The sequence below is a fragment of the Pinus tabuliformis genome, chromosome 7 (genome assembly GCF_031772625.1).
Source record: "Pinus tabuliformis cultivar Carrire ecotype Pingquan chromosome 7, CPIR1, whole genome shotgun sequence".
NCBI lineage: Eukaryota > Viridiplantae > Streptophyta > Pinopsida > Pinales > Pinaceae > Pinus > Pinus tabuliformis.
Window position 1 is genome coordinate 1,872,242,691 of NC_142293.1, and position 25,716 is coordinate 1,872,268,406.

Genomic DNA, 25,716 nt, shown 5'->3' on the forward strand with positions numbered 1-25,716 from the left:
ACATCATGACTTTTACAATTTACATCTTAAGGGGACGAACCCACTTTAACATAGACCCTCATAGACCACCCAGATCTGCGACACAACTATAATCTAGCAGATTAACACGCTAGGATTCTCCTAAAGTCCTAATAACGAAACGCATCCCGGCTTTGGGGTCGGGTTTGAAGGAAAACTCTGCCGATCCATGGATCGGTGAGACTAAAAACCTCCCGGGACGCAGATCGTCATTAGAAAGTTAGGTCCACCTAGGCAACTTTACATACATGACTCTGATCTGCTTAGATTATTTACAATTCAAACATGCAGACTGGGTTTACAACAGGAAAGATCAAGCTGTCGATGACTGTAGGCTGGCACGGACATGTCGCTCAGGAGCTACCCTTCTCTGCCAACAGAAAGGAGGTGTACTGCATGGGTAGTTGACCAGTAGTGGTCAACACAGCCCTCAATGAGTCTCCCTGTACCAGTGATGATCAAGTCATCAACATACAACACCAGAATGAGGGGCTCCTCACCCACCACAATGAAGTACAGGTTTGGATCAACCTCACTCTTTGTGAAACCCAACTGCTGCAAGTATGTATCAATCCTCGAGTACCAAGCTCTAGGAGCTTGCTTCAGGCCATAGAGTGCCTTTTTCAATCTGCATACATGGGATTCCTTCCCATGTACCTCAAAGCCCTGCGACTGCTCAATATAAACCTCCTCCTGAATGAAGCCATTGAGAAATGTAGTCTTCACATCCATCTGGTGGATCTTCCAACCCATCTCTGTTGCAATCGATATAATGGAGCGAATAAATGTACACCGAGCTACGGGAGCGAAGGTCTCCTCATAGTCAACTCCCTCTACCTATGAGAACCCTCTCGCCACAAATCGAGCCTTGAACTTCTCGATGCTGCCATCTACAACATGCTTTATCTTGTAGAACCATCTAGAAGTAACAACTGATTTACCTTCAGGCATCATCACTACCTCCCAAACATTGTTCTTCATAATCGAAGAATACTCCTCCATCATGGCCTCTCTCCAGACCTGCTGGCTGGCTGCCTTCTCATAACTAGAAGGCTCGGAGTCAACAATGCTTGTTACCAATGCCATGTAACTACAGAACTACTCAGGTGGCTTACTCTCTCTAACCTGTCTCTTTGGCTCAGCAACTGATGTGGCCTCACACAAGGTATCTTGAAACCACTTGGGCTTCCTCTTCCCTGTGCATACTTCTTCCAGAGGAGTGAAATAATCTTCATCGTCATCAGAAGCTTGAACTCCTGAAGGCCTGTCAACTGACCTCATGCTTGAACCTGTGCCTGTAGATGCTAAAGTACCATGCGAACTATCCATTAGTGGACTACCCTGTGAACTGCTCTACGGACTGCCCTGCATGCTGCCCGAAGAACCACCCACCTGACTCTGAGAGCCACTGCTCACTGATGGCCCTGACACTATAATCGATGTACCTCCTGATCCTTGACCACTGGATCCCTGTGACTGACTCAACTGCTCTTGAGGGTTTGGTGACTCTGGATACTCTAACTCCCATGACCTCCTTAAAGGTCTTTCCTCCTCGAACTTCACATCCTGCCTGACAACCACTTTCCTTTGCGCAGGAATATAAATCCGATAAGCTTTCGAGGTCTCGCTATAACCCACAAAGATGCCCTTGTCTGCAGTGGGCTCTAGCTTGGTCCTGTTCTCCTTGGGGACATAGGAATATGTAAGGCACCCAAAGATACGAAAGTGCCCAACATCAGGCTTCTTCCCAGAAAAATCCTCCTTCGGAGTCACATTCCCCAAGGCACGATGTGGACTCCTGTTCTGCAAGTACACAACAGTGTTGTAGGCCTCTGCCCACAAAAATAAAGGTAACCCCTGATCATGAAGCATGGCTTTGGCAGCCCCTGCAATGGATCTGTTCTTCCTCTCTGCAACTACATTCTGCTAGGGTTAGTAAGGAACTGTGAACTCCCTCCTAATGCCTGCCTCAGCACAAAAATCAACAAACTCACTAAGGGTATACTCCCCTCCATTGTCTCAAGTGAGGACCTTGATCTTCCTACCTGTTTGGGTCTCCACAAGAGCTTTGAACTCTTGAAACCGCTTGAAGACCTCACTCTTGGTCTTCAAGAAATAAATCCAGGTCTTCTTTGAGTGGTCATCAATGAATAAAACGTAGTACTTATAGACACTCAAGGATACATGAGATATCCGACCACTCACATCGGTATGAATCAAGTCAAGGATCTCGGTCGCTCTGCTGTCACTGTTGGGAAAAGGGGATATAGAAAACTTCCCCGTAGCACATCCTCTGCATACATCAAGGTGATCAGAACTGAAATCTGGCACACCAGTGGTGATCTCCCGCAATGTACTCAAGGCCCCATGATACATGTGACCATCTTGCGGGGCCAAATCTCACACAACTCTGAACTGCTAGATCTGATGTTGGTCCTGTCCCTGGTGCTGTACTCAATGCCATCAAGGGCTGGGATGAGAACTTGTACACCTTGGCATGGCGCACACCAAACTCTCTAGCTGAAGAAGCTGGAGTTCCCCTAGGATATATAAGCACCCGCCCTCTCCTGAACAACACATCATACCCTCTATCCTCAACTGCTGAGATGGATATCAGGTTCTTCTTCATTCCAGGCACATATAGAACATCTGACACTTTCAAGGGAGGTTTGGGTCCCCTATCAAATGTCAATGTCCCCACACTGACTGCTCTAACAATGCTGTCATCACCAAGTACTACCTCCATATCAGTATCACCCTTTGAAAGCTCTGAGAAGTACTCTCTGACTCCTGTCATGTGGCGGGAAGCGCCACTGTCAACATACCAAATGCTAGAAGATGCTCTGCTAGTAGCAGGGAAGGCACACTCCCTCTGAACTTGTATGGTAGGTGATCTTGCACTAGTGGCCTCACAAGCTATGAACCCAAACTCCCGATCAAATCTCTCTATCTCTGCAGAAGCTGCCATGGGTTTGTCTTTCCCTTTCTTGTTCTTCTTCTCTGGACACACAACAACATAGTGTCCCAACTTTTGACAATTCCAACATTTGACTTTGGAATAGTCCTTCTCCTTGTTTTGCTGCTTGCCTTTACCTTTGCTTTTGCCTCCACTGTTGGAAGCTTGCTTCTTTGCTCTGCCCTTCTTGCCTCTTGCTAACAATGCCACATTGTCATCTTCCTCCACTTGTTTGGCTGCCCCAAATCTTCTTTCTTATCTCATTTTGAATGCAATCATCCCACAACCTCTCCCAATCGGGAACTGTGCAACAATGCCATCCACAAAATTCTCCCAAGTCTTGGGAAGACCATTCAAAGAAATTCTCACCAACTCAGTGGGTGCAATGATTTCACCTACGACTGCCAACTCATCTCTCACTGAAGTGATCTTTGTGAGGTATGCTATACAACTGTTAGTCTTAGCCATTCTAATGGCCTTCAGTTTCACCTTTAGGACCATTTTTCTGTTTTCATTTGAGCTCTGGTAAAGACTGGTCAAGGCTGCCCACATCTCATGTGCATAAGTCTTTCCTCTCACATGAGGAATGACATGGTCTTTGATTTCTTCCAGAATCAATATTTTTGCCTTAGCATTCTTTTTGTTGAACTCTGCCAACTGTACAGGGTCAGCAGATACTGCTACTGGGTTCTGTGTGGTATTTACCATAATGCCCTAGACTTCTGCTTCTTCAAAGATGCTCTGGATTCTCTCCTTGCATGCACTGTAGTTGTTCTGCCCATCCAACCTGTTTTCAACTTTCAAACCCAAATACATGTTTCACTGTCCTATCAAATTGAAATTTTCAAATCTGTGGTAAAGGTTTATGTTTTCTGTGTAAAAATCAACTTGCTGTAATTTTCATTTTGCTGTCCCAAATTGCACTTTTCAGCCAACCAAGCTCTGATACCATGAAGAAATTTCAACCCCCACTCTGGTTATTAGTTTTCCTTATCACTCCATGCATTTAGTTTTAAATCCAAGGATGATAAAAATTCTAAAATTTGGAAATGATAATATTTTTCTGAAAACACAAATTTAGAGATTTTACAACTGCTAAAATTGCAGAAATAAAACACAACAAAATTATGACAGCCACACACAGAAAATAACACAGTGATTTTGATCAATGTGACCCTGGAAAAGCTACACACAGAAAATAACACAATGATTTTTTATCAATGTGACCCTGGAAAACACCCCTACAACTCTTGGGGAAAACTAGTTTGAGAGCTCTTCTTTATTTCTGAAAATGCTTTTACAGAGAAACTGAAATACATAGTAAAAATTCCAACAACCACAAATTACAACTTATTTCGATTTCCGTGCTTAAACTCCGCCTCGAAAAATCGTGCCAATCAACAAATAGCCAAAACAGAATTTTTTACAGCAATAAAACAACATTAAATGCTGTACGACCAGCCTTGAAAAATGTGCCTAGAACTTGCTGTCCCTCTTCCTCGATTTCTGTGCCTTTCTCCTGCTGTACGGTTTTTCCTTGGGATGCGTGCCAATAAACGCTGCTGCCCAGATTCGCTGAAATGTCTTCTTGTTGCTCTCCTTCACTTCCTCACTGCTCAAAATTTTTCTCCTTGCTCTTTCTCTCAAATGCTCATGAAAGAATGAATGATTTTTTCCTCTTCTCTTCTCCTTTTATTCTCTAAATGACCTTTTGGGTTACCCTAAGATCTAATGGCTGAGATTCATTTAGATCTAGGGATGAGAATAAATGTGCATTTAATTCTCACTTTCTATTTTTTAACTCACCCACTTAAATAAAGACCCACTTAGCCTTTTATTTCCATAGTCACTTTTTCACTTTCTAATTCTTCATTCACTTTAATAAAGTCACCTTTAAATTAGAATGTAACTTTACCACTTATAAAGTCACTTTTAAATTAGAATATAACTTTACCACTTATAAAGTCACTTTTAAATTAAATTGACTTTACCACTTATAAAGTCATTTTAGGAGAAAAGTAAAAAATAAATTTGGACACTTTTCCCTAGGCCAAAGATCAAAGCCTTAGGGAACCACTTGTCCTCTGGTACCCAAATTTTAACACACACAATCATTATTTTGCAGAAACAATAGTAGTGGCATTTAGACTTGCTCACTTTCAGAGTTTATTTGTTTTCTTTTCTTTTCTAACCTAACATTTTCTTTTTGTCTTCATTTTTTAGGACATCTAACCTAACATTTTCTTTGATATGGACATCATCATCAAGAAATTTTCTTTAAAAACATTTTATTCACTATTATTATGTCCATATCCTAACTTAATATTTTTTTCAAATATTCTATCTTGTCAAAACCAAAAAATGCTACAACACAAGGCATCTGCCTTTCCTTCCGCCCTTAGATCCAGACTTCCCATTGAAGTGATCTTTTAGGTAGGCCATTAGAAGCTTCCGCATCGTCATTATGATAATATTCTCTGCTTCGATTTCACCCTTCGTGAATTTGAAGTGGGATGAGGAATCCATTGATCCTTTTGTTCTTTCCCAACTGTCTTCAGTGATTGCTGTTTCACTCTTGCTGAGGCTTTGTCTTCACCTCAGCTCTGATACCATGTTAATTTTAGGTATGTTCTATCCTTAGAGCAATTTATTTCAATTTTCACAGTGAGCTCAATATCTTTTCCAGATTAGCAATCACATCAACATTAAAGTCTAAGTTGTAGGAAACGTTGGAGAAGGGTCCATTTCCCACTGGAAACGAAACAGAAACGAGGAAACTCGTACCATACGGCCTGGAAACGTGTTTCCGACTGTACTGGCCCGTTTCTCGAGGAGGAAACGTGGCTAGTATGGCCGGAAACGCGTTTCCAGGCCATACGACGAAGTTTCCTCTTCTAACTTGACTTTTTCTTGTATTTTTTTTTTTTTGCTTCTAATTTTTTATTGGGCGACTAAAATATCTTCTAGATGCCTCTCAAGTTATAAAAAAGAGGATTTTTTTGAGTGGGGCAGCCTAATGTTCAAGCCTATGGCCCTAGTGTTGATATGCAGTTCATGGTAATGTTAAATTCTTAAAGTAAAAGTGACATTCTCCTTTATTTTTCATTTTCATCCTTTTACTTAAATTTTTAACATTACCATGAAATGACTCAGGATGTTTGAGAGTGGTTTCACCCTCATTGGATTTCATATGGAGAAAGTAGAATTTTAGATCTCACTCAAAATCCAGCAGACTTATCTGTTTTTCAGGATTTCAGGATTGGGGGGATTGCAATGTTTCCATTGGATTTTGTCATGTACTAGGGTATGGAACTTGTATTTAATCAAGAGAACCAAGCCCTCTATGCAGGGGAGACTCCCAATAATCAAGAGCACGTAGGATACTAGGGTATGGAACTTGTATTTAATCAAGAGCACTAAGGTCATTCAACTATGTAGGAGGAGACTCCCAATCAAGCACGAGACAAGAAATTAGAAATTTTTTGTGGTTGATTTTGGATATTGCTATTTTCATTATGTGATCATTCACGAGTAAATGTGATGTAAATTTAGAGACTTATAGTTTATGCATTGACAATTGACAATTTAATCATAATGTAATAAATTAGAATGTATCATATATGCTTTATGATTGCACATATTTTTTAAATGTCCTAATATATATATATATATATATATATATATATATATATATATATATATATATATATTGCGTTTTCCCGTTTCCAAAATTTGGGGGGGTCACGTTTCGTACTCGTGCTCGTTTCCTCGTTTTGTGCAACTTAGATTAAAGTAAATTGCAGATAGAACATAAACATAGATCGCAGAAGACAAGCCAAGACAAGAGGACACAAGATGTGGTGCTAGCTAGGGACAAACCCCAATGTGGGGAAACCCTTGATCAATTCTTCTTATATGTTCTTCAATAGTTCAGCAGAGAGAGAGAGAGAGATAGTACATTTACAACAGAAGTCAACACTTTGACTTATCTAAATAAGAGCATAGATCATCTCTAAGAAGATGATACATGAGGTAGCTGAACTCAGTTGAAGACAAGCTGCTTCAACTGATTCTCCAAGGTGACTCCATCGCCTTGCTGCACCTATCATTGTGCTGCTCCTCATCATCATGCTTCACCAATCATGACTGTGCCATGTACTTGCTACACCAAGTATCATTTCTGCACCAAGTATCATTGTTGTCCCAAGTACTATTGCTGCACTTAGCTGCACCATGTACTTGCTGTCCCATGTGCCATTGTTGCACCATGCTTGTCACTGCTGTCCCATGTGGTATTGCTGCACCATGCTATCTCATTACTAGCATTGTTGTCCCACTGTTAGTGACTATTGTTCCTTTGATTGCTTGCAGCACCACGCACCATTACCTAGCTGTCCTATTTCCCTTGTTCGAACACACACCATTGCCTAGTTGTCCCACTGTTGGTGACTGTTGCTCCTATGATTACTTGCTGTCCCATTTTTGTTTGCAGCACCATGTATTTTGCTGTCCCATTGTTACAACAACCCAACATATCTTAAACTACCTTAATGACTAGTCAAGGTAGATGGCTGCCTCCTCATGCTGCTGTGAGCATATGGCAGCCCCTAACACTTCCATTTGGCCTATTTTGGAGTGGCCTACCACAGACCTTTGTTGCACACACACCAAGCACAAAATGCATGCTTCATCTCACTGTTCAAGGTCCACTACTATGCTGCCACGTAGGCCTGGTTAGGGCATCATTACAGTCCCATATCCAGCCTTCAATTATGCCCAGATCTGCTCTTAATGAGTGCAGTTGCCCTTTGTTAGGAGGATGACCCTTCTTGCTGTGGTTCTAGGCAGTCTATCCCTCTTTAACAACCTCAGCCTGCCCTATATGCTTGTGGCTTGCTACAACAAGGCATCACAGGTCTGCGGCTGCCTGTTTAGGGTCTGCCTCCCCTCCACTTGGCCCTCAAACAACCCAGAATTCCCCTTCTCTGCTTCAGCCTCCAAGAGCAGTCCTTCGGCCCTCCTTCCTGCACTTCGGACCCCTGGACCCTCCAAACAGTCCCTAAATTCTCACGCTGTCCATGACCTCTTTAGGACAGCACCTAGGTCATGCGTAGGACTCCTTCCTTACTGCGTCTAGGTTACCCTTGGGACAGCGTGGAGAATTAGGGCATCTCTTCATGACTGCGGCTAGGTTATGCGTAGAAGCTAGGGCTAGGACTGTGGCTAGGGAAGATAGATTAGCCTCCTTTCCTCCTGCGTTTAGGGCTACTTCCTCCTAGATTTCTCTCACACTAAAACCCAAGACAATGGGAGAGAAATCAATAGAGAAGTGTGTGTGAAATGACTCTCAAGTCATCTCCTTTTATACTAAAACGTTGAGCACATGTGTGGGTTATTTGGTTGCTGGCCGACCTTGACAAATTGTCTTATAACACAAATAAATTCATAACTCCATGAATACTTATCGGAATCGGATGATCTTTAGATCAATCCTACACCTCTCGATGAGAGGGATCCAAGAAAAATATCAGCTGCCATAAATAAGATGACCCACATGGAGTTTGGCCCTAGTTGCCGATTTTAACATTTTTCTAGTATTATTTTGACGAAATCCGGCAGAAATTTTTGGAACTCCAGGTGACAGCTGTCAATTTTCAGAATTTTGGGTGCTCCAAGGGTCTTGAAGGTGTTGGATCCATTTCAACCATTAAAAAACAATTCAAACACTCTCTGTTTCCGATTTTTTGAGAAAAATTTGCCGGATTCCAGCGAGAAAATTGTCATCCGGGCAAAATTGTCACCTGCCTAAACAAATCCTTTTTAAAATTAAATAAAGTCATTCGGTACGATGTTGTTCATTAAAGTGATTTATATTTATTTATGAAAAGTTTGATAGAGTATATACCTAGGAAATAAAAGAAAAAGTTTGATTTTTTAAAATTTAATATAATTTTAATTTCTAATCAATAAGTAAAATTAGTCTTTTCATTTCTTTTAGCCAAGATATTTTGAAATTTGTTTTAAATTTTTAAATATTTCATGTCTTTAGGATAAACAACATAATCATGATTAATTCATCAAGTCATCAATGATATACCTTACCACCAAAAAGCATCCCACAAATAAATTAAGTATTCAGTGAAACCATAGACTCCTAACTTCAAAGTTTCATCAACAAATAAATGCAACCATGAGGAGAGAACCAAATAGTAAGCACAATTAGCATTCAGCAAAGGAGAACTGAGATTCTCCCAAAGATTGAGCCATCAGACGATATGATGCCATGAAGAGAGGGGGTTCCATAAAGATTAACCACCCGAATCTATTGAAAAACTCCAAGGAATCAACATCAAATCTCCCTCAGTATAATGGAAGTCACAATATGATGCATAACAAAGGTAAATAAAACAAGGAAACAATTGATCAACAGTTTTTTCGTTGCGTCTTCCTTGACTGATTTTCTGGATTTGTTGTTTTTTGAAGCTACCAAACAATATCTCTTTTGAAGATTAAGTGAAAATAAGAGCAATAAAAGATGGAAAAGAATGCCAGTAGCACACACGGAGTAATATTTCAATTCCTTGGATCTTGAATTAATCCATGCATCATTTGCAGTTTTACGTACGAGGTTATAAGTTATGTCAATATGAAGTTTCTCTATATCAATTAGCTCTATTGAATGCATATTGCTTTTCATTGTAAAGATCTTATATGGTGGGATTGCCTTATGTGAGTCAATACCTAGTTTTTTTCATAATCAGGTGGTTGCTTATTATGTACTCAATATACATCATTGCATGTTCTTGGATAAATTGATTGTGATGGTCCTTTAGATATTGTTTCTTTTGATCTATGCTGGCAATAATTTTTTCTAAATCTCACGCGCTTTATTTGTAAATATATCTTTGTTTTATACATTTCTGACCTGAGTTCATACTGTGATTCCATAATTTCACCCATTTGTATACAGTTTTCACACAGGTATGCGAGGGTGATACATGTGGTAAAAGATCATAAAGAAGCAACCAAAAACTAGGAAAAGCTCATAAGTTGCATGTTTAAGAATTCTGACCTAATAGATTCTCTTTTAAGGTGTCTTTGATTGAACTTGAAAACCTTGAATAATCTGTGTTCCGTACCACTTTTTAGTTATTGACACTATCTAACAGTAAACATGGACTTTTCTAATGATATTTTTCTTAGCTATGTTAGCTATGTTCTATTAATTTCTCTAGTGTATGGCATTGACTTCATTTAATACTTGTCCTGACTTGGATTTCTATTTTTATAACATTTTTCCTTGAACAGTTTTTCCCTGAAGCTAAAGAAGTTGAATTCGCTAAGAAAACAGTTTTTGAGGGAGTCGCATTCAAGATGGACTATTTGACCAAGCCATCATTACTAGAAGATTTTGGATTTGGCACAAAAGTGAAAATGGTGAAGCGAGTACAACCGACGGATGAAATATTTTTGGTCGCCTATCCATATTTTAATGTGGATGGTTTGTCTCCCTTTCTTTCTCTAATGGCTATTAATCACTTAAAATATTTTCAATGAAACATGTCAATCACTGTAGTTAGAAAACAGGGGAATTGCTCAGAGAATAGAACCACCACAAGGAGCAAATTTTAAGAGGGGTGACTAATATGAGAAAACATATTTTCCTCTCGAAAGAAAAAAGAATTTGAATTTGAAGCAAGTGGGAAAATGGAAACACTTTATAATTTGCCACCCTAAAAGTAGCATTCCAAAGAACTTATATATTTGATAGAACAAATGTTACATTTTTTCGTGAAGAGAATAGTGCAAAAATATAACTGCAGAAATAGTGAAATAAGCAGTACAGAATGTCACTAGAAAATAAGAAACATAAATTTAAAAGCTTTACATTCAAAGCTACACTAAAATGATTTCAAATCAATTAAAATTCATTTTGAAAATGCCTTTAAGGAAAGATGCAAATAAAACTAAATGGAAAACTTGGCATAAGGCATAGTATTTACTATTAACTTATGCGTTAAATACATTAGTATTCAAATTTCTGACAGTTTCTAAAGGTGCAGATACATTTGAAGTTTTAAGTTATGAGAAATCACAGTTTTCTAAAATTATTTAATCAACAAAAAATCTAGTTTAACGTGTTCTAGATTATTACTGCTTTGAACAAATCTTTACTTATTTGTTCCCTTATATATACTAGAATTTCATGGGTTTTCTTGATAGATTCTGCCCCCTAATGCAAAGTTAGTAAAAGAGTGAAGCTTAAAATCTTGCTTTAGACATTCTCATAACGTAAACAACATTTCTCTTGAGCCTTTAGTTTCAGTTGGAAAAAAAAGTCTGTTAGGATCGATTGGATGTGGGCAAATGAAAAAATTAACAATAAGGATGGAAAACCTTACTGTTTACACCACTTAATTAACAATTGAGTTGCCTCCAAGATCAAATTGAAGACCCATATATGAGATTAAAAATTGATTGATAATGGATGATGTTTGTGACAACAATTTGATGCGTGTTTATAATGTCATAGAACCTCTATATCAAGTGGTCACAAATTTTGAATGATATGTCTATTTTTAATTAGTACTACTGTTATTGTAAATACATCCTTTTACACCTCATGTTGTATGAGGTTTCGCATTGTGATTCTCATCATATTGATGGGATTTGCAACTGGTACCCATGGAGCATTTGGATGGATTTGGGGATACACATCTTCATGGAGACTCCCCTTTTTATGTAATGCTCCCATTTTTGGTTTCTTTTATGATGCAGTTCAGGTGGGCTTATAGGGTTTATGACAGCCAAGTCATAGGAGCGAAATTATGTCATCGGTGGGCAAGAAGAGTTTTGCGGAGTTTTATGACGTCTGACAAGGTTCACTCACTATATTTCATCATTAGGGTTAGTACCACAGTTCGTTCTTGGTTCTGTTGCATTTAGACAATTCTTGCAAAATGGGGTCCTTATTAGCATATTTTAATTACATACACCAAAGTGTAAAAATTTCACTACTGAAATCCTATTGCAGCAACTGGAAATTATTTTTCTAATCGTGCAGTGCTTGTGCAGACCCTTTGATGTTTAACCCAGAATAACCTCTAATTAAGTCGTTATGTTGATCTCTGCTGAGGAAAATGATTCTCCGACCTTTTGGAAGACTTTCCAGGCCTGTGGAAGCTAAATCGATTTTTCCTCTAGCTAAATCGAATTGCTCTTCTGAAGCAACTGCGTAGTCCTCTGCGCTGCCTTGTTGGGAATAACTCGGCCTCTTTCTGCTGCCTCTCTGGATCTGGAAAAACTTCCTTCGGCCTCACTGTTTCTACTTCCTTCTCTAGCTTTCCAACAACTGTTGCTGCTCTCTAGAAATCAAATTGCCAAGGAAATCGAACCCCACAAGTGTGTTTTCCATCTGCCCATCGACTTCTTGTTATAATCCTCTATTGGACCTCCAACAGCCAAGATTAAAACTTAATCAAGGGCCTAGATTAAATCTCTGTCGATCTGTGTGAGTTTCTAGATAATCCGCACCTTATCTCAATTAATACCGATAAATTAACTAGTTTTCCTAAGTTTAGACTTAGGAAACATTAAAAAACTGGTTAATAATCTAATTGAGACACATCTAGGTTGAATGTCCAAAAACAATTTATGGGTTATGGAAATCTCATGTGTTTTAGCCTCTCCACAAAGTTTCGAGACTAGAATACCTCTGATGCTACAAAAACTAACACTCCCTCTTAGCAAGAAAGGTGTTCTAGTGTTGTAGTAGTACAACACCCTGTCTCTATATCACCCTCTTTCATGCTGTTGATGTCTAGCCATTTTGACTGCCTTCCACTGCCCACCAACCATTGCGCAAATATGATGTTGCATCTATGCTACTGCTAACACTGCTACCAAATTTGCATCTGCACTGCAACTCCCTCTCATCTATTGTTGTTGCAACTGCAACAACTGCAACTGAGAAGCATCTGAAATACTGAATCATCTATGTCTGTTGCATCTGTCTCTTGAGTCCTGACTGTTACTAGCATGTGCACTGTCTATTGAAGAAACTGTGTTGTTACCAACTCTGCACTGAGCCACCTGCTCTGCTGTCAACACTACACTGTGCTTCTCAGCACCTGGCTGCTACTAGTCTGCAACTCTTACTCTGGATCTGATTACATAACTAACACTGATCCATCCTGCTAGTGAACACTGTGGGTCCCCATAGCAAGGTGATGATCCATGAGGAGGACACCTCAATGGACCCTGCCCAATCTTTGTAATCTTTGGGATTACAGCTCCGAGTTGCCCCACCTCACTCCTGGAGGTATGGCTGCCATCATAGCGAAGTCCTCCTCCAGCCTGGAGGACAACTTGTCTATCTCGATTGATGTTGTCGCCTGGTTCTACTTCTCTTGCTTGTCCTTCTTCCTGAGAGGACACTGCATACTGTAGTGATCGAACTCATCACATCTGAAGCACTTGGCCTTTCATAGGTCCTTTTTCTTCTTCTTCTCCCCCTGCCCCTGACTGGGAACCTTGGATGCTAGGGACACATTTTCTTCTTCCTTCTCACTCTTCACAACCTTGTTGTTGCTACCGCTGATGGTACTCTTCAATAGAGCATGCCTCAACTCCTCTTGTTGTAGATCGACCCACATCTTATCCCATCTTGGCAATGTGTCTCTGCCCAAGATGCTTTGGAAAAACACCTGCCAATCCTCCGAGACACTATTTAGTGCTAGTTGTACAAGCTCTGTAGGTTGGGGTGCCTCCCCAATAGCTACTAGTTGATCACGGACCTCCTAAATACTAGTGAGGAAGCCATCTATGCTCTCTCCCTTTTGCATTTTGACACTTCTCAGCTTCTCCTGGAGAAACAACGTCTGTTTCTTGGAAGAAGTCTGATATAGCATGGAAATACTATCCCACATCTCCTTGGCCGTGTTCTGGCCAGATATATGTGAGATTATATGATCTCAGATTCCATCCAAGATTATCCACTTTTCCTTCGCCATTTCTCTTTTGTACTCCTTCAGCTGATCAGGGTCTTGGGGTACTGCTACCACATTATCTATATAGGATTTCAGGCCATGTTCATCTAGAAGGACATCCTAGCCTTCCAGATGACATAGTTGGAGGCTCCCTCCAACCTATCTTGATCTCTAAGCCTAACCATGGCCATCTTAGCAAAAATGTGAAAAACTCTCTCTTTCCCTCTGATTGGTTGCTTCTCTATTGTTCGCACTCCCTTCTGGAGTGAGAAGATCCACTCACAACTACTGCCAGTCTGCCTGGAAAAATTAGAATTTTGAAACTTGAAGTCCCCTGAGAGAAATTTTCCCTCTGCTGTGTGTGCTTGTCTCTTCCACCCGATGTTGATTTTGCTGCTACAAAACCCTCTGCGTCCAATCAAGGAATCTTCTCAACAAAAATCTAAGCTACTGCTACTCCCTCTGCCTACTGAAATAACTATTTTGGGCAAGTCAATTTTTTTGCTACCTTGCAACTGAAAAATGAACCTTGCCCCAAAAATTCGTACTTCCTAGCTAGGGACTGCGCAACCTCTAAGAATTTTGGCCTACTTCTCCCTCTGAATAGCGAAATTCCCTTCTCCACTTCTGAGCTTCCTGGTTGATCACTCACCCTTTGATACCATATGGAAATTTCACTACTGAAATCCTATTGCAACAACTGGAAATTATTTTTCTAATTGTTAATTAATTTAATAGTTTATTTGCTATGGAAAATACCGAATAATTCACACTTCAACCTTCATAAATAAACTAAGGAAGAAAATAATGTTGGAAACTAAGAATATACTAACACACACATAAAAAAATTAACATAGTTATTTTTGGACAAATGTCCTCGAAAAAACCCAACTTGGGAAAATCGGTGCAACAACTGAGGGTTTTTATTATTATGCAGTAGTGAAATTCTGAGTACAATCTATGGAAGCCTAACTAGCATTCCAAACAGCTAGAAAATCTTGCCAAAATTATCTAAGGGAATTTCCTTCCTCCACAAGCAACCCCGACACAACTCTGCCTCAGAATACGCTTACTCCTGGACCCTCTATGCAGGCTTCTATGCGGACCCTTTGATGTCTAACCCAAAACAACCTCTGATCAAGTCATTCTTCCTGTCTCTGTTGAGGAAAATGATCCTTCAGCCTTCAAGAAGATTTTCTAGGCCTCTCGAAGATGAATCGATTTTTCCTCCAGCTAAATCGAATTGCTCTTCTGAAGCAACTACGCAGTCCTCTGCATTGCCTTGCTGGGAATAACTCGACCTCTTGCTACTCCCTCTCCGGATCTGGAAAAACTTCCTTTGGCCTCACTATCTCTGCCCCTCACAGTTTCTGCTTCCTTCTCTGGCTTTCTAATAATTGCTGTTGCTCTTTGGAAATCGAACTGCCAAGGAAATCAAACCTCACAAGTGTGTTTTCCATCTACCAATCGACTTCTTCTTATAATCCTTTGTTGGACCTCCAATGACCAAGATTAAAACTTAATCAAGAGCCCAGATTAAATCCCTATCAATCCTTGTGAGTTTCTAGATAATTCACACCTTATCTCAATCAATACTGATTAAATAGCCAGTTGTCCTAAGTTTAGACTTAGGAAACATTAAAAAATAGGTTAATAATCTAATTGAGACATTTCTAGGTGGAATTTCTAGAAACAATTTCTGGGTTATGGAGATCTCATGTGTTTTAGCCTCTCCACAAACTTTCGGGATTAGAATACCTCCGATGCTACAAAAACTAACTCAAAGGTGTTATTTGAAGTGGATTATTTGGAGAAACACCTTAGTGTAATAGCTCATTGGAACCGAGATGAAGAGATCTACGGAATGGGATGATGAAAAGCGACTTTTAGTGGCTAGAGAAATTGTAGACAGATTTACCATTTTTTGGGATTAAAAGTGACTTAAATAAAATAAAATAATAATAGACAAATAAAATAAAAGGGAGGAGCTTTTAGAATGGAAATAAAATAATAAAATAAAAGTGCTTCTAGAAAGTCGGAGAGAGATCCATCAAGTCTTTAAAAGATGGAAAAGCAAGTCATTTGTGACATCTTGGATTGGAGTATTTTCTTGGAGAGTTATATTGAGAACTTGGTTTTCAGGTTTAGGGAGAGCCCTATGACAAAAACCCTTGGGTTTCTTGGTGTGTTAGAAGAAACCCAAACTCACTATTGTGGAGATTTCTTTAGAAATTTTATTGAGCTTCATTAGCATCAGGAGAGCGAAATTTCAGGAGGTCGAAATTTCAAGAGAGCGAAATTTCAGGAGGTCGAAATTTCAAGAGAGCGAAATTTCAGGAGGCGGAAATTTCAGGAGACCGAATTTCTGGACAGTTTGATCAGCGCTGACTGCAGCTAGGGCTGATTGCAGGTGGGCTGTTTGACTAGACTTTGACTGGGCTGAATTTCACTGTTTTGAGGGCTGTTTTATCTTGCTCTGATACCAGAAATTTTAGGAGAGTGAAATTTCAGGAGGCCGAAATTTTGAGGAGACCGAATTTCTGGACAGTTTGACCAGAGTTGACTGCGGCTAGGGCTGACTGCAGGTGGGCTGTTTGACCAGACTTTGACTGTTTTGAGGGCTGTTTTATCTTGTTGTTTGGAGGCCAAATTGATTGAAGTTAACCGATTTGTTGAGGGTCAAATCTACCTTGTTGACTAGCGTTGACTTTTCTAGTTAGGGCTCTTTTGCCACTGTTATAAATTATCAGATTTATAAATTGTACTATCTCTCTCTGCTGAACTATTGAAGACTAAGAGAAGATTTGATCAAAGGTTTCCCCACATTGGGGTTTGTCTTTGGCGGGTGCCACATCTTGTGTCCTCTTGTCTTGGCTTGTCTTCTACTGTTTATGTTTATGTTCTATCTGCATTTTATTATCATGTTGATGTGATTGCTAATCTAAATATTGATACCGGGCTAGTAAAAAAATTGAAGTAAAATTGCTCTAAAGCATAGAACATACCATTGTTGCCTAAAATTAACATGGTATCAGAGTTGAGGTGAAGACAAAGCTCAAGCAACATGTCTCTTCACCCACCATGATTTATATAAATAGAGGAGGATTCCAACCTCATTACATACATTTTCTTGAGTATTTTTGGAGCTCGCACTTGGAGGGGTTAATCTCTGTTTTGACCGCAGATTAGAGGCAAACTCAGCGAAGGCAGAAGAGGGTTGTTGGAGCACCTCTTGAAGATTGTTTGGGGCTGAAACGATCAGATGCACAGGCTGAGGTTATGGGTATAGTTCTGGGTTGTTTTGAGATGAGTTGTGGCTTATCTTCCACAAGACTGAAGGCCGCAGAAGGACTGGTGTATTGCCATGGGTCTGAGCTTGAGATAGGGCATCATTTTGAGAGCAAATCATCCGAGTTTACTGTGGAGATGAAGCCGCACCAGCTGGGCAGTCTAGAGGCATGTTACACATATCTTCTATGCATATTTGTGTGGGATTTTGCCTCTATCCTAAGGCTGCAGGTAGGAGTTGAACCTGTAGCAGCTGGCATATTGTTTGATGGATGAAAGGCCTCGGTTAGGGCCTTCCTTTCTGAGCCGCTGTCATTAAAAGGAGGCCGCAGTCCTTATTGCAGGTAACAGTCAGGTGGAGGGACTGTTTGAGTGGGCCGAGAAGGCTAGGTAGGCTCACATACCCTTGCCGCAGTCACTCCAAGGAGCAACACAGTGGCAATCACTTAGAAGTTTGTTGATAAGAATTCATGATCTCCTTCTTCTGGACATCTGAAGGTGGAAGTTGCAGTTTTCTGAAGAAACAACCCTTGCTCAATACTTTTAACAATTCGAGATCCTTCAACTCTACCATCTTCGAATCCTGAACTTACTATTCGTTTCATTAAGTTTGAAGCATAATCCTGAAGTAAATTGAAGGGCATTCATTAGCTATTCTCATACTGGATTATTTGAAGGACCAAGGGATATATTTTCAGCCTTAGTTATGAACCTAATTTGAGGCATGGATCCATTTCAGATCTCTGAATCATCTTGGGACCAGGAAAAAGCCATTACAACCGTGAGAAAATTCTGAAGCAAGTCATGAAAATCAACATTAGAGTTATTCAATTGGCTTGATATTATTATGGAAATTTGCTTCAATAGAAAAGTTTAGATTTCTTAATAGCTTACATTTATATGCCTGCGGTCCTATTGATGTCACTTAGGTGAGACAGTGGTTGAAACATTGAGGCTCAGAATTATGGTATGGATTAGCCCTTAATTACGACAGACTTCTGAAGCAGTCCTTATTGTAAATGAGTCAGAGACATTGTGAATCTGTGGATTCCTTGTCACAGCAGGGCTTGAATCCTTGATTGAAGGAATACACACTATTTGATCTACAAATCCTGATCCATAACTGCCATCTGAATTTCTGAAGCATGCATCACCAGGTATGTATTTGAAATTAAAGTTTGTGGTTTAAGAATAAAACATTCGGTCCTGAGATTACATTAAGGCGGCACATGAAGACAGTGTCACAATAAGCCCAATGTCTTGTGACAGTCTGGTTTCTCAAGTTTTGTCACATTTCTAAAATTCTTATAGCTACAGTTACCATTTTATTCCGCTCTTATTTGAACTCTCCTATGTCACAATCCTGAGCACGAATCTCTTGCAATCAAGGTCATAGATCAATACAGGACAGTGGACAACATACCTTAAATTATGGTTTTGGCACTTATGGCATAGTTTGAAGGCTTATTGCAACAGGCTGATAAAGCATTCTTGAAGGCATTGTTTGGATAGAACCTTAGAGCAGCATTGTGTAGACATCTTGAAACAGTCCTAGAAGCAGCTAGAAGCAGACTTGGGTTGGCAGTTACTTTGGAACATTGTCATGATGACAAATTGAAGGATTATCTTTGGAACTTGTGAAGCTTTGCTTTGAAGACTAATCTTGGTATAGCTGATTTGAATATTGTTTGAGAGCAGTCCATCAGACATTGTTTTGAAGATATTTTGAAGTAGTATATCTTGAAGTGGATTTGTAGCTTCCTTGGGGATATTCTTGAGCATACCTTGGAGAGTCATCTAGCAGCCCATTGAAGACACCTTGAGGGATTCTTGAAAACATTTGGAAGACTTGTAGAAGTTGTTCCTGAAGGCACCCTTGGAGATGATGATACATTGAAGCTGTCATGAGGTGACCTTGAAGAAGTTTTGTTTGGGTAACATGAAGAGCAATGGTGACACCTTCATGTGAAGAACAAGGTTGTCATTGATGACGTGACATGGAGATTAAGTGAAGGCATTGTTGAAGATTGATAGGGCTCGGTGAAGAAGACATTGGGTGTCGTGAAGTACAACTAAACACATCTTCATGAAGTAAAGCAAGGGTTGGAGCGTCAAAAATGCAAGGTTGGTTCCTTGGAAGGTAGGGTTGGAGCCCTAGAGGATCAAAATCCTCAAGAACCCAGGTCGGAGCCTAAACCAGATATAGGGTTGGAGCCCTTGAGGTTGATGCCTCAAAATTGACAAGGTTGGTACTTTGGAAAGTCCAAGTCGGTGCTTCGCGCATTACAGGTTGGAGCCTGGGGAATTGAAGATCGGTGTCTTCATCTAGGGTTGGAGCCCTACATATGTTGTACTTGATGTATTGTAAAGAAGAAATTAATAAAAACATTTATTCTTATTGTTTATTTTGTGTTCTAAATATAAGTGATCTAACTGGTAAAATTAGCAATTGAAAAGAAATACTGATTCACCCTCCCTCTCAGTATTTCCAACAATTCTTTGCAAGGATGAAGTCCATCCTTGTCTTCCATTGTCTATAGTTAGAAGCTCCTTGAAGCTTGTTCTCATATTTCATTGATGAGGCCATAGGTGAACTTACTTAATGAAAACTAGATATCCTTTTAAGACTTCCTTTCTTCTCTTGAATCCTTCCTTAAGATGATGAGAGTTGTTGTCCTTCAAGCTGCCTTTTTCCTTCTACACCTTACCTCTGAAACCATGTTAGAAAATCAAAAGGCAGAAAGTTTTTCTTATCTTGATAGTTACTTGTGATATCTTTGAATTCTTATTAGCTTCTTTTATATCTTCTTTTATCTTCTTATCATCAATCAACTACCAATAACATAAGTACATTACAACAAAGACACAAGATGTAGGCTCTCAACTAGGGCTAAAACCCCTTTTCTAGGGGAAAACCCAAAACTTCTCTTCTCTTTCTTTAGAACCAAATCAAGTGGGATAACCAAGACCTTTGACCAAGCCAAAAGACCTCCAATCCACCAAGTCAGCCTCCCAAGATTATTAGTCAACTCTAGTCAAACTGCTTCAATCTTGCAACAAACTCATATTTTGGTCCTCCTGCTTTAGATTTTCGGCCCTATTGCAAATCTACAAGTTCGGGCTTCTTGCAGCAACCCCGAAAGTCATACATGTGGCAGAAAAGAGAGATTTTCGACTTCCTTTTGCTTGACAACGTCTCCTTCTTCTTCACTAGGGTTTCTCCTTCTTTTATAGGTATTTCACACTTCCTTCTTCATTTTTGCAACTATAGATCGAACTTGCTTGATGGATGTCCAAATGAGGTCGAGTAGCACTACTTTTATAGTCATTTTGTGAGGTCGAATTACTTCAATGAGGCCGACTTGACTAGAGGGCAAGCCGACTTGTTGGAGGAGGCATAAAATACAATTTTGACTCAAAAATAAATTTCTTTCTTGACATACAAAGCCCAAGAAGGGTCTATTGCATGATGACATGGACAAGGACACATGACACAAACCCTAGAAGCCTTCAATGGAGGATTTGACCTAGAAATAAAATAAATAAAGCATGAAACCCATGCTTATAAATAATTTTTTCTTTTACAATAAATTTTCTTTTCTTTCTTTTGACAAATATATTACATCATGACTCAAATACAATTATGAAGACTAATACTAGTTACATTTCTCAACACTTGTGACTTGTTAAATATTATTTTAGAGGAGATTGAGGAGGCAACTTGCTGTTTTTAGAGATTTTACTAGGTCCACCTTATTAAAGATCCATACATGCTATTTTGAGGTGGTTATTGTACATCTATTAAAATTATTGGAGTGACCTCTATTGGAGAGGATTAAGGAGAACGTTGAAGCTTGTTCAACCACTTTGAAGAAGACACATGACACAACCACTCTTTATTTTATAATTGTTGACTTGTATCATGTTTGTTTGTGTACAATGTTATCAGAACCAGACTTTCCATCAGACCAATAGACCCCTAAAACCAGGAACCGATAAAAAAACTAGACCAAAAAACTGATCGATCCAAAAATACATAAAATATTCAAATTTTAAAGAAAACATATGTATTAATGTGCATCAATATAAATCCAAACCATTTATACACAAATATGCAAAAGTTCTCTTCTATATAGCAAGAGTGCATAATATCAAAATAGCACTTCGTGCAATACACCTTTGAAGCTTGAACCAAAATACATCAAGAAACAAGCTCTAAATGGCCTCTAGAGTCCAAAAATAAGCATATCACTAACTACAATACTGTTAGTATTAATCAGAATCATCATCCTTGCCCTCCTCTTCATCTTCATCCTTAGAATCAGTAGACTGAGACTCTATACTATATAGTAGGATTCCAACTTGATTCTCCAAGCGTTGAAAGCGAAGGGGCCTAGTACTTTTGTTTAGGTGGGCCAGCTCACAAATTAGAAGTTAAAAAAGAAAATGATTTCTGGCCCCACAAGTCATGTTGTATGCGGTTGTACGAAACTGGCTGTTTCGGTGAAAAATGGCTGGTTCAATACTGAACCGACCATTTTGGTCTAGTACAACAGCCCGAACCAGTTTCCACCTTAAAGCAGTCCGAATATCCAGTTCAAACTTCAAACCAGTCTGGTTCATCATAAATTATGTTGTTTTCTTGGAGATAGGGATGTATCTAGATAACTCCAAGACTCCAAGTATATTTTATTGTTTCTTCTTGGAGAAGAAAGTGAATCTCAACAACTATTTGCTATACTTAGGAGGGAAGCTGTTGAGGACAATATTTTATTGTTGCTCCATGGAAAACTAATGGATCTGGGAAAACAATTGCTTGTTTATCGTCAGTACTAAGAAGATGTATCCCACTCTAATAAAATAGTACCTCTCCATTTGAGAGGGATTGGGTTGAAGTGATATGGCTAGTGATTGAGAAGGGAGGAGATAGAGAATAGGAGGTTGGAACCGAAGGTTGATGAGCTCTATTGTATATCAGTCTTGAAGACTTGATGAAAAAGTGCGGTATTGCATCTACTTTGTTGTAAGGTTTATTTTTATGCTCGTCAATTGTAAATTTGTTGTAGAAACCTCTTTTCTTCATCTACCTATTAATGAAAACATCATTCATTTAGGAGTAGGGGAATGTGAGGAACCTGTCTCTCTTGCCTTTCTTGCTGTTTTATTTCTGCATCATTATCACTCATCGATCAAATTAGTATTTGATTTGATTAATAATTATGCCACATATTACAGCACTTTCATATTTGTTTGATGAGTGGCACCCCTAGCTCTCCAAGGCTGATTTCCACAATAATTTCCAGCAAACACTCTAAGGTTTCTTCCTTAAGTTCAGATGCTGAATTTCTTCTAGCAATGTGGATTATGTAACCTGATTATTGAAAAAATGATTGATGACAAATTTCTATCACTAATTTTGAGGAATCGATGCTTCATTATTGTTATGGTCTTGTACTGATGAAAAGCTACATTGCCTAGAGATGCTTGTCGTGGAAGAGCTTTACAAGGATGCAGTTGTACATACAGATCGCAAACTGATTATATTCAATGGAGAACTAGACCGAATAAGGAGTGGTTGTATCTTTGATGAAATATGACAATACATAGAAGCCAATCCATGATTAATATCTTATTTTTTATTTCCTTTACAGTGAAATTTCTGTTTTACAAGTATCATTTCTTAAACCATCAATTTATACTCCACCTGCGGTGAATGGACTTAGTTTAGAATGATGTTTATAACTTTATCCTTGACTATTTTAGATTACCCTCCATTCTTCTATCCAAAGATTGGAGCCCTTGCAAGGAACTTCTTACCCAAGTTTGAGACTGCATATTATATACACAATTTCAAAGGCCGCGTTGGAGGAACACTTTTCAGGTAGTGTTCATTAATTCCTACTGAAAATCAACACTGAGTTATGCAGGCTATCAATCAAGCTATAAACCTACTGATCCGTGCAGAATTAATTGAAATTTGAAATTTTGCAGGTCATATCCAGGACCCTGGCGAGTACTGAGAAAAGTTGGAGACAAACATGTGTGTATACATCAACAGGAGACTATGCCATCTTTGAAAGAAGTTGCACTAAACATTCTACCTTCTGCTTGATATTTGAATTCTACCCAGATGTCCAAGAAACTTCATTAAAATGTTTCTTGGGAAATGAGGTATATATGTTATGGGGTATTCCAAAATGGGAACTATATTCTGATGTTCTATATTTTGGTGTTTGTCTTGGATAACATACATATTATCACAAATAGGAATTTGAAATCTTCGTGTTCTTATCAAATAAAATTTATATAATTGTCATTATAATGTAATTTTTCCATTTTTGTCAGATTTTTCTCCTTTCCATTTTTTGTATGTTTCTTTTCGTGTTAAAACTTAAAGGTAATTATGGAATTTGATTTAGGATCTCCATTGCAAATTCCTGTGTGTTATAGGATGGATTTGTTAAACTCTTCCATACTCTTGAAACATCCAATCCTATTGTGAGTCCTACTCTTCATAGATACTCAGGATTACTCTTGATTCTCAATACTTTAAATGGAATGGTTGCATGTGTTTGGGTCTACGACTAGATAAAAGAGAAAACGACCAGAACTCATATTACTGTGCTACTGCTATTATTTAGGAAAGTCATTCTCAAATAATATTGAACATGGAGGCTAACTTTATAAACTATAATGTTATTTCTCAATTCATATTTAGGTTATTGACCCTGGATTTAATAATTTGTCCTTAACATTAACCAGACTGAGATCAAGTTGAGAAGATTGAATTTCTAATTGCACAATAGGTAGGACTTGTTTGATTAGAAATTGGGGTTAAATGTACAAGCTTTTGACTCACAAAGTTCTTAACCTTTTTTAATTGAATGAAGGCCCACCTTAGACATCTAGTGCAAATATGGACCCATCTATTTTCTAGAGGTTACAACGGGGATTAACCCCTGGTCGGTAAAGGCTTTGTTCTTACATGAGAGAAATGTGAAAGTCAAATCTCCCCCACATGCACCTCCATGTTAATGTGAGTGTTGTATGTTAAACATTCAATAGATGGTAAATAGATCTGAAACTATTTATACCCTAGAAGACTGAAAACTTAAGGAACTCTGATCTAAAACACATCTGCTAACTGAAAAGTACTGACAGCAAGACAAAAGGAATTTGCAGCACTCAGAAAATTACCTCTGTTTTTTTTCTCTTTATTAACTCAGGAAACGAAAACAGTGTACACTCTTGCTAGTAAATTGAATAATAAAACAAAGGGGACCCTGCCTTTATATAGATTGTCTAGGGTTTACAATGTAACTCAACCTATCTTAGGCACCTAGGTAGGAGTGCACACTCTGCATGTAATGCATGTGCTGGGGCTCCTATGTAATTGTGCCAAAATGAGAGTAGGTAACCTCATGCAATGCACCCTGACCCTCCTGTTGGGAACTACACCCCTCTATCGAATTCTGGAAATTACTAATTATGATAAAGTCAAATTGAAGTTGGAAACAGAAACTCCTAATCTGAAAATTACAAATTCTAACAGCAGTTAGTGTGGGAAATAACTGAAGGCTAGCGCATATGTGCTTGAAACATGAGTGTCTCCTCACTGTCTCCTATAAAACTGTGGTTTGCATTCATTCTTCCTCTATTGCTATGCCATCTCTCTGACCTACTGCTCATTCTTCCGCTACTGGAATACACCATCACTATGAAGTTTGAACAACCAAATTCAGGAGCAATCAAGGTAAAATATAACCAAGTCTTTCTCTTACCATCTCAAACTTCCACTGTGATATCCCCAATTTTATGAATTGCTAAGTGTAGCCAATTTTTGTAATTTTGGACCTGGGGATTTTTGGCATGGGAACTTAGGAGATAAAAGAAAAATTGCAGCTCTAGTGGAATGTGGGGCCACAAGAGAGAAATTTTACCCAATGAAAGAGGAAGAGGAGGTGTGAATTAGGGAGAGTGGGGATCACAAGACAGAGAAGAGGCCAGCAAATTATAAATAGAGCTTGAGGGCCTTACTTTTGGGGATCTTTTGGCCATTTTTATGTCTTGAACATAGTTCTATTGAGCTGCCTAACCAAGACAACCAGTGTTGTTTAGCACAAGGGGATTCCCAAGCGGAGATTCCACCTCTACCTTCGGTGAACTTCGAGTGTCACCCTAGGAGATATTTTGAGATTTGGAGGAGACCCTTTCAAAGCCATGTAGAGACACATCATTTCATCTTGCCACTGTAGCATGCTTCTTCTTGGGTTTGGGGGCAAATTGAACTACTCGTTGGGAGGTCAACTACAAAGGGTTCTAGCACCAGAGGAATTATAGGAGTTTCTTGTCATTTTAGCCAGAGGGTTTTCGGTGATATTGCTGGGCTGTAGTGTTGAGAATTTGGGGAGCCATTTCCATTGATTTTAGCAGTGCGTGGGGGCTCACTGGCTAGAGATGCGCAAG

The 25,716-nt window shown here is 39.1% G+C and overlaps 1 protein-coding gene across 3 annotated transcripts in view; it reads left to right on the plus strand.

Moving 5' to 3' along the window:
• The window catches only part of LOC149255945 (protein LPA3-like), a 133,981-nt gene extending 110,387 nt beyond the window's left edge, over nucleotides 1–23,594 (plus strand). For 2 of the 3 annotated variants that reach the window (XM_089460613.1, XM_089460612.1), the window contains exons 6-9: nucleotides 10,283–10,475; nucleotides 22,729–22,827; nucleotides 23,014–23,131; nucleotides 23,242–23,594. In XM_089460613.1, the coding sequence (XP_089316739.1) occupies nucleotides 10,283–10,475; nucleotides 22,729–22,827; nucleotides 23,014–23,131; nucleotides 23,242–23,362 (531 nt within the window). In that variant the 3' untranslated portion in view covers nucleotides 23,363–23,594. The remainder of the gene's footprint in view (nucleotides 1–10,282; nucleotides 10,476–22,728; nucleotides 22,828–23,013; nucleotides 23,132–23,241) is intronic. The other variant, XM_089460614.1, reaches the window with a different exon arrangement.
• The last annotated feature ends 2,122 nt before the right edge of the window (nucleotides 23,595–25,716 follow it).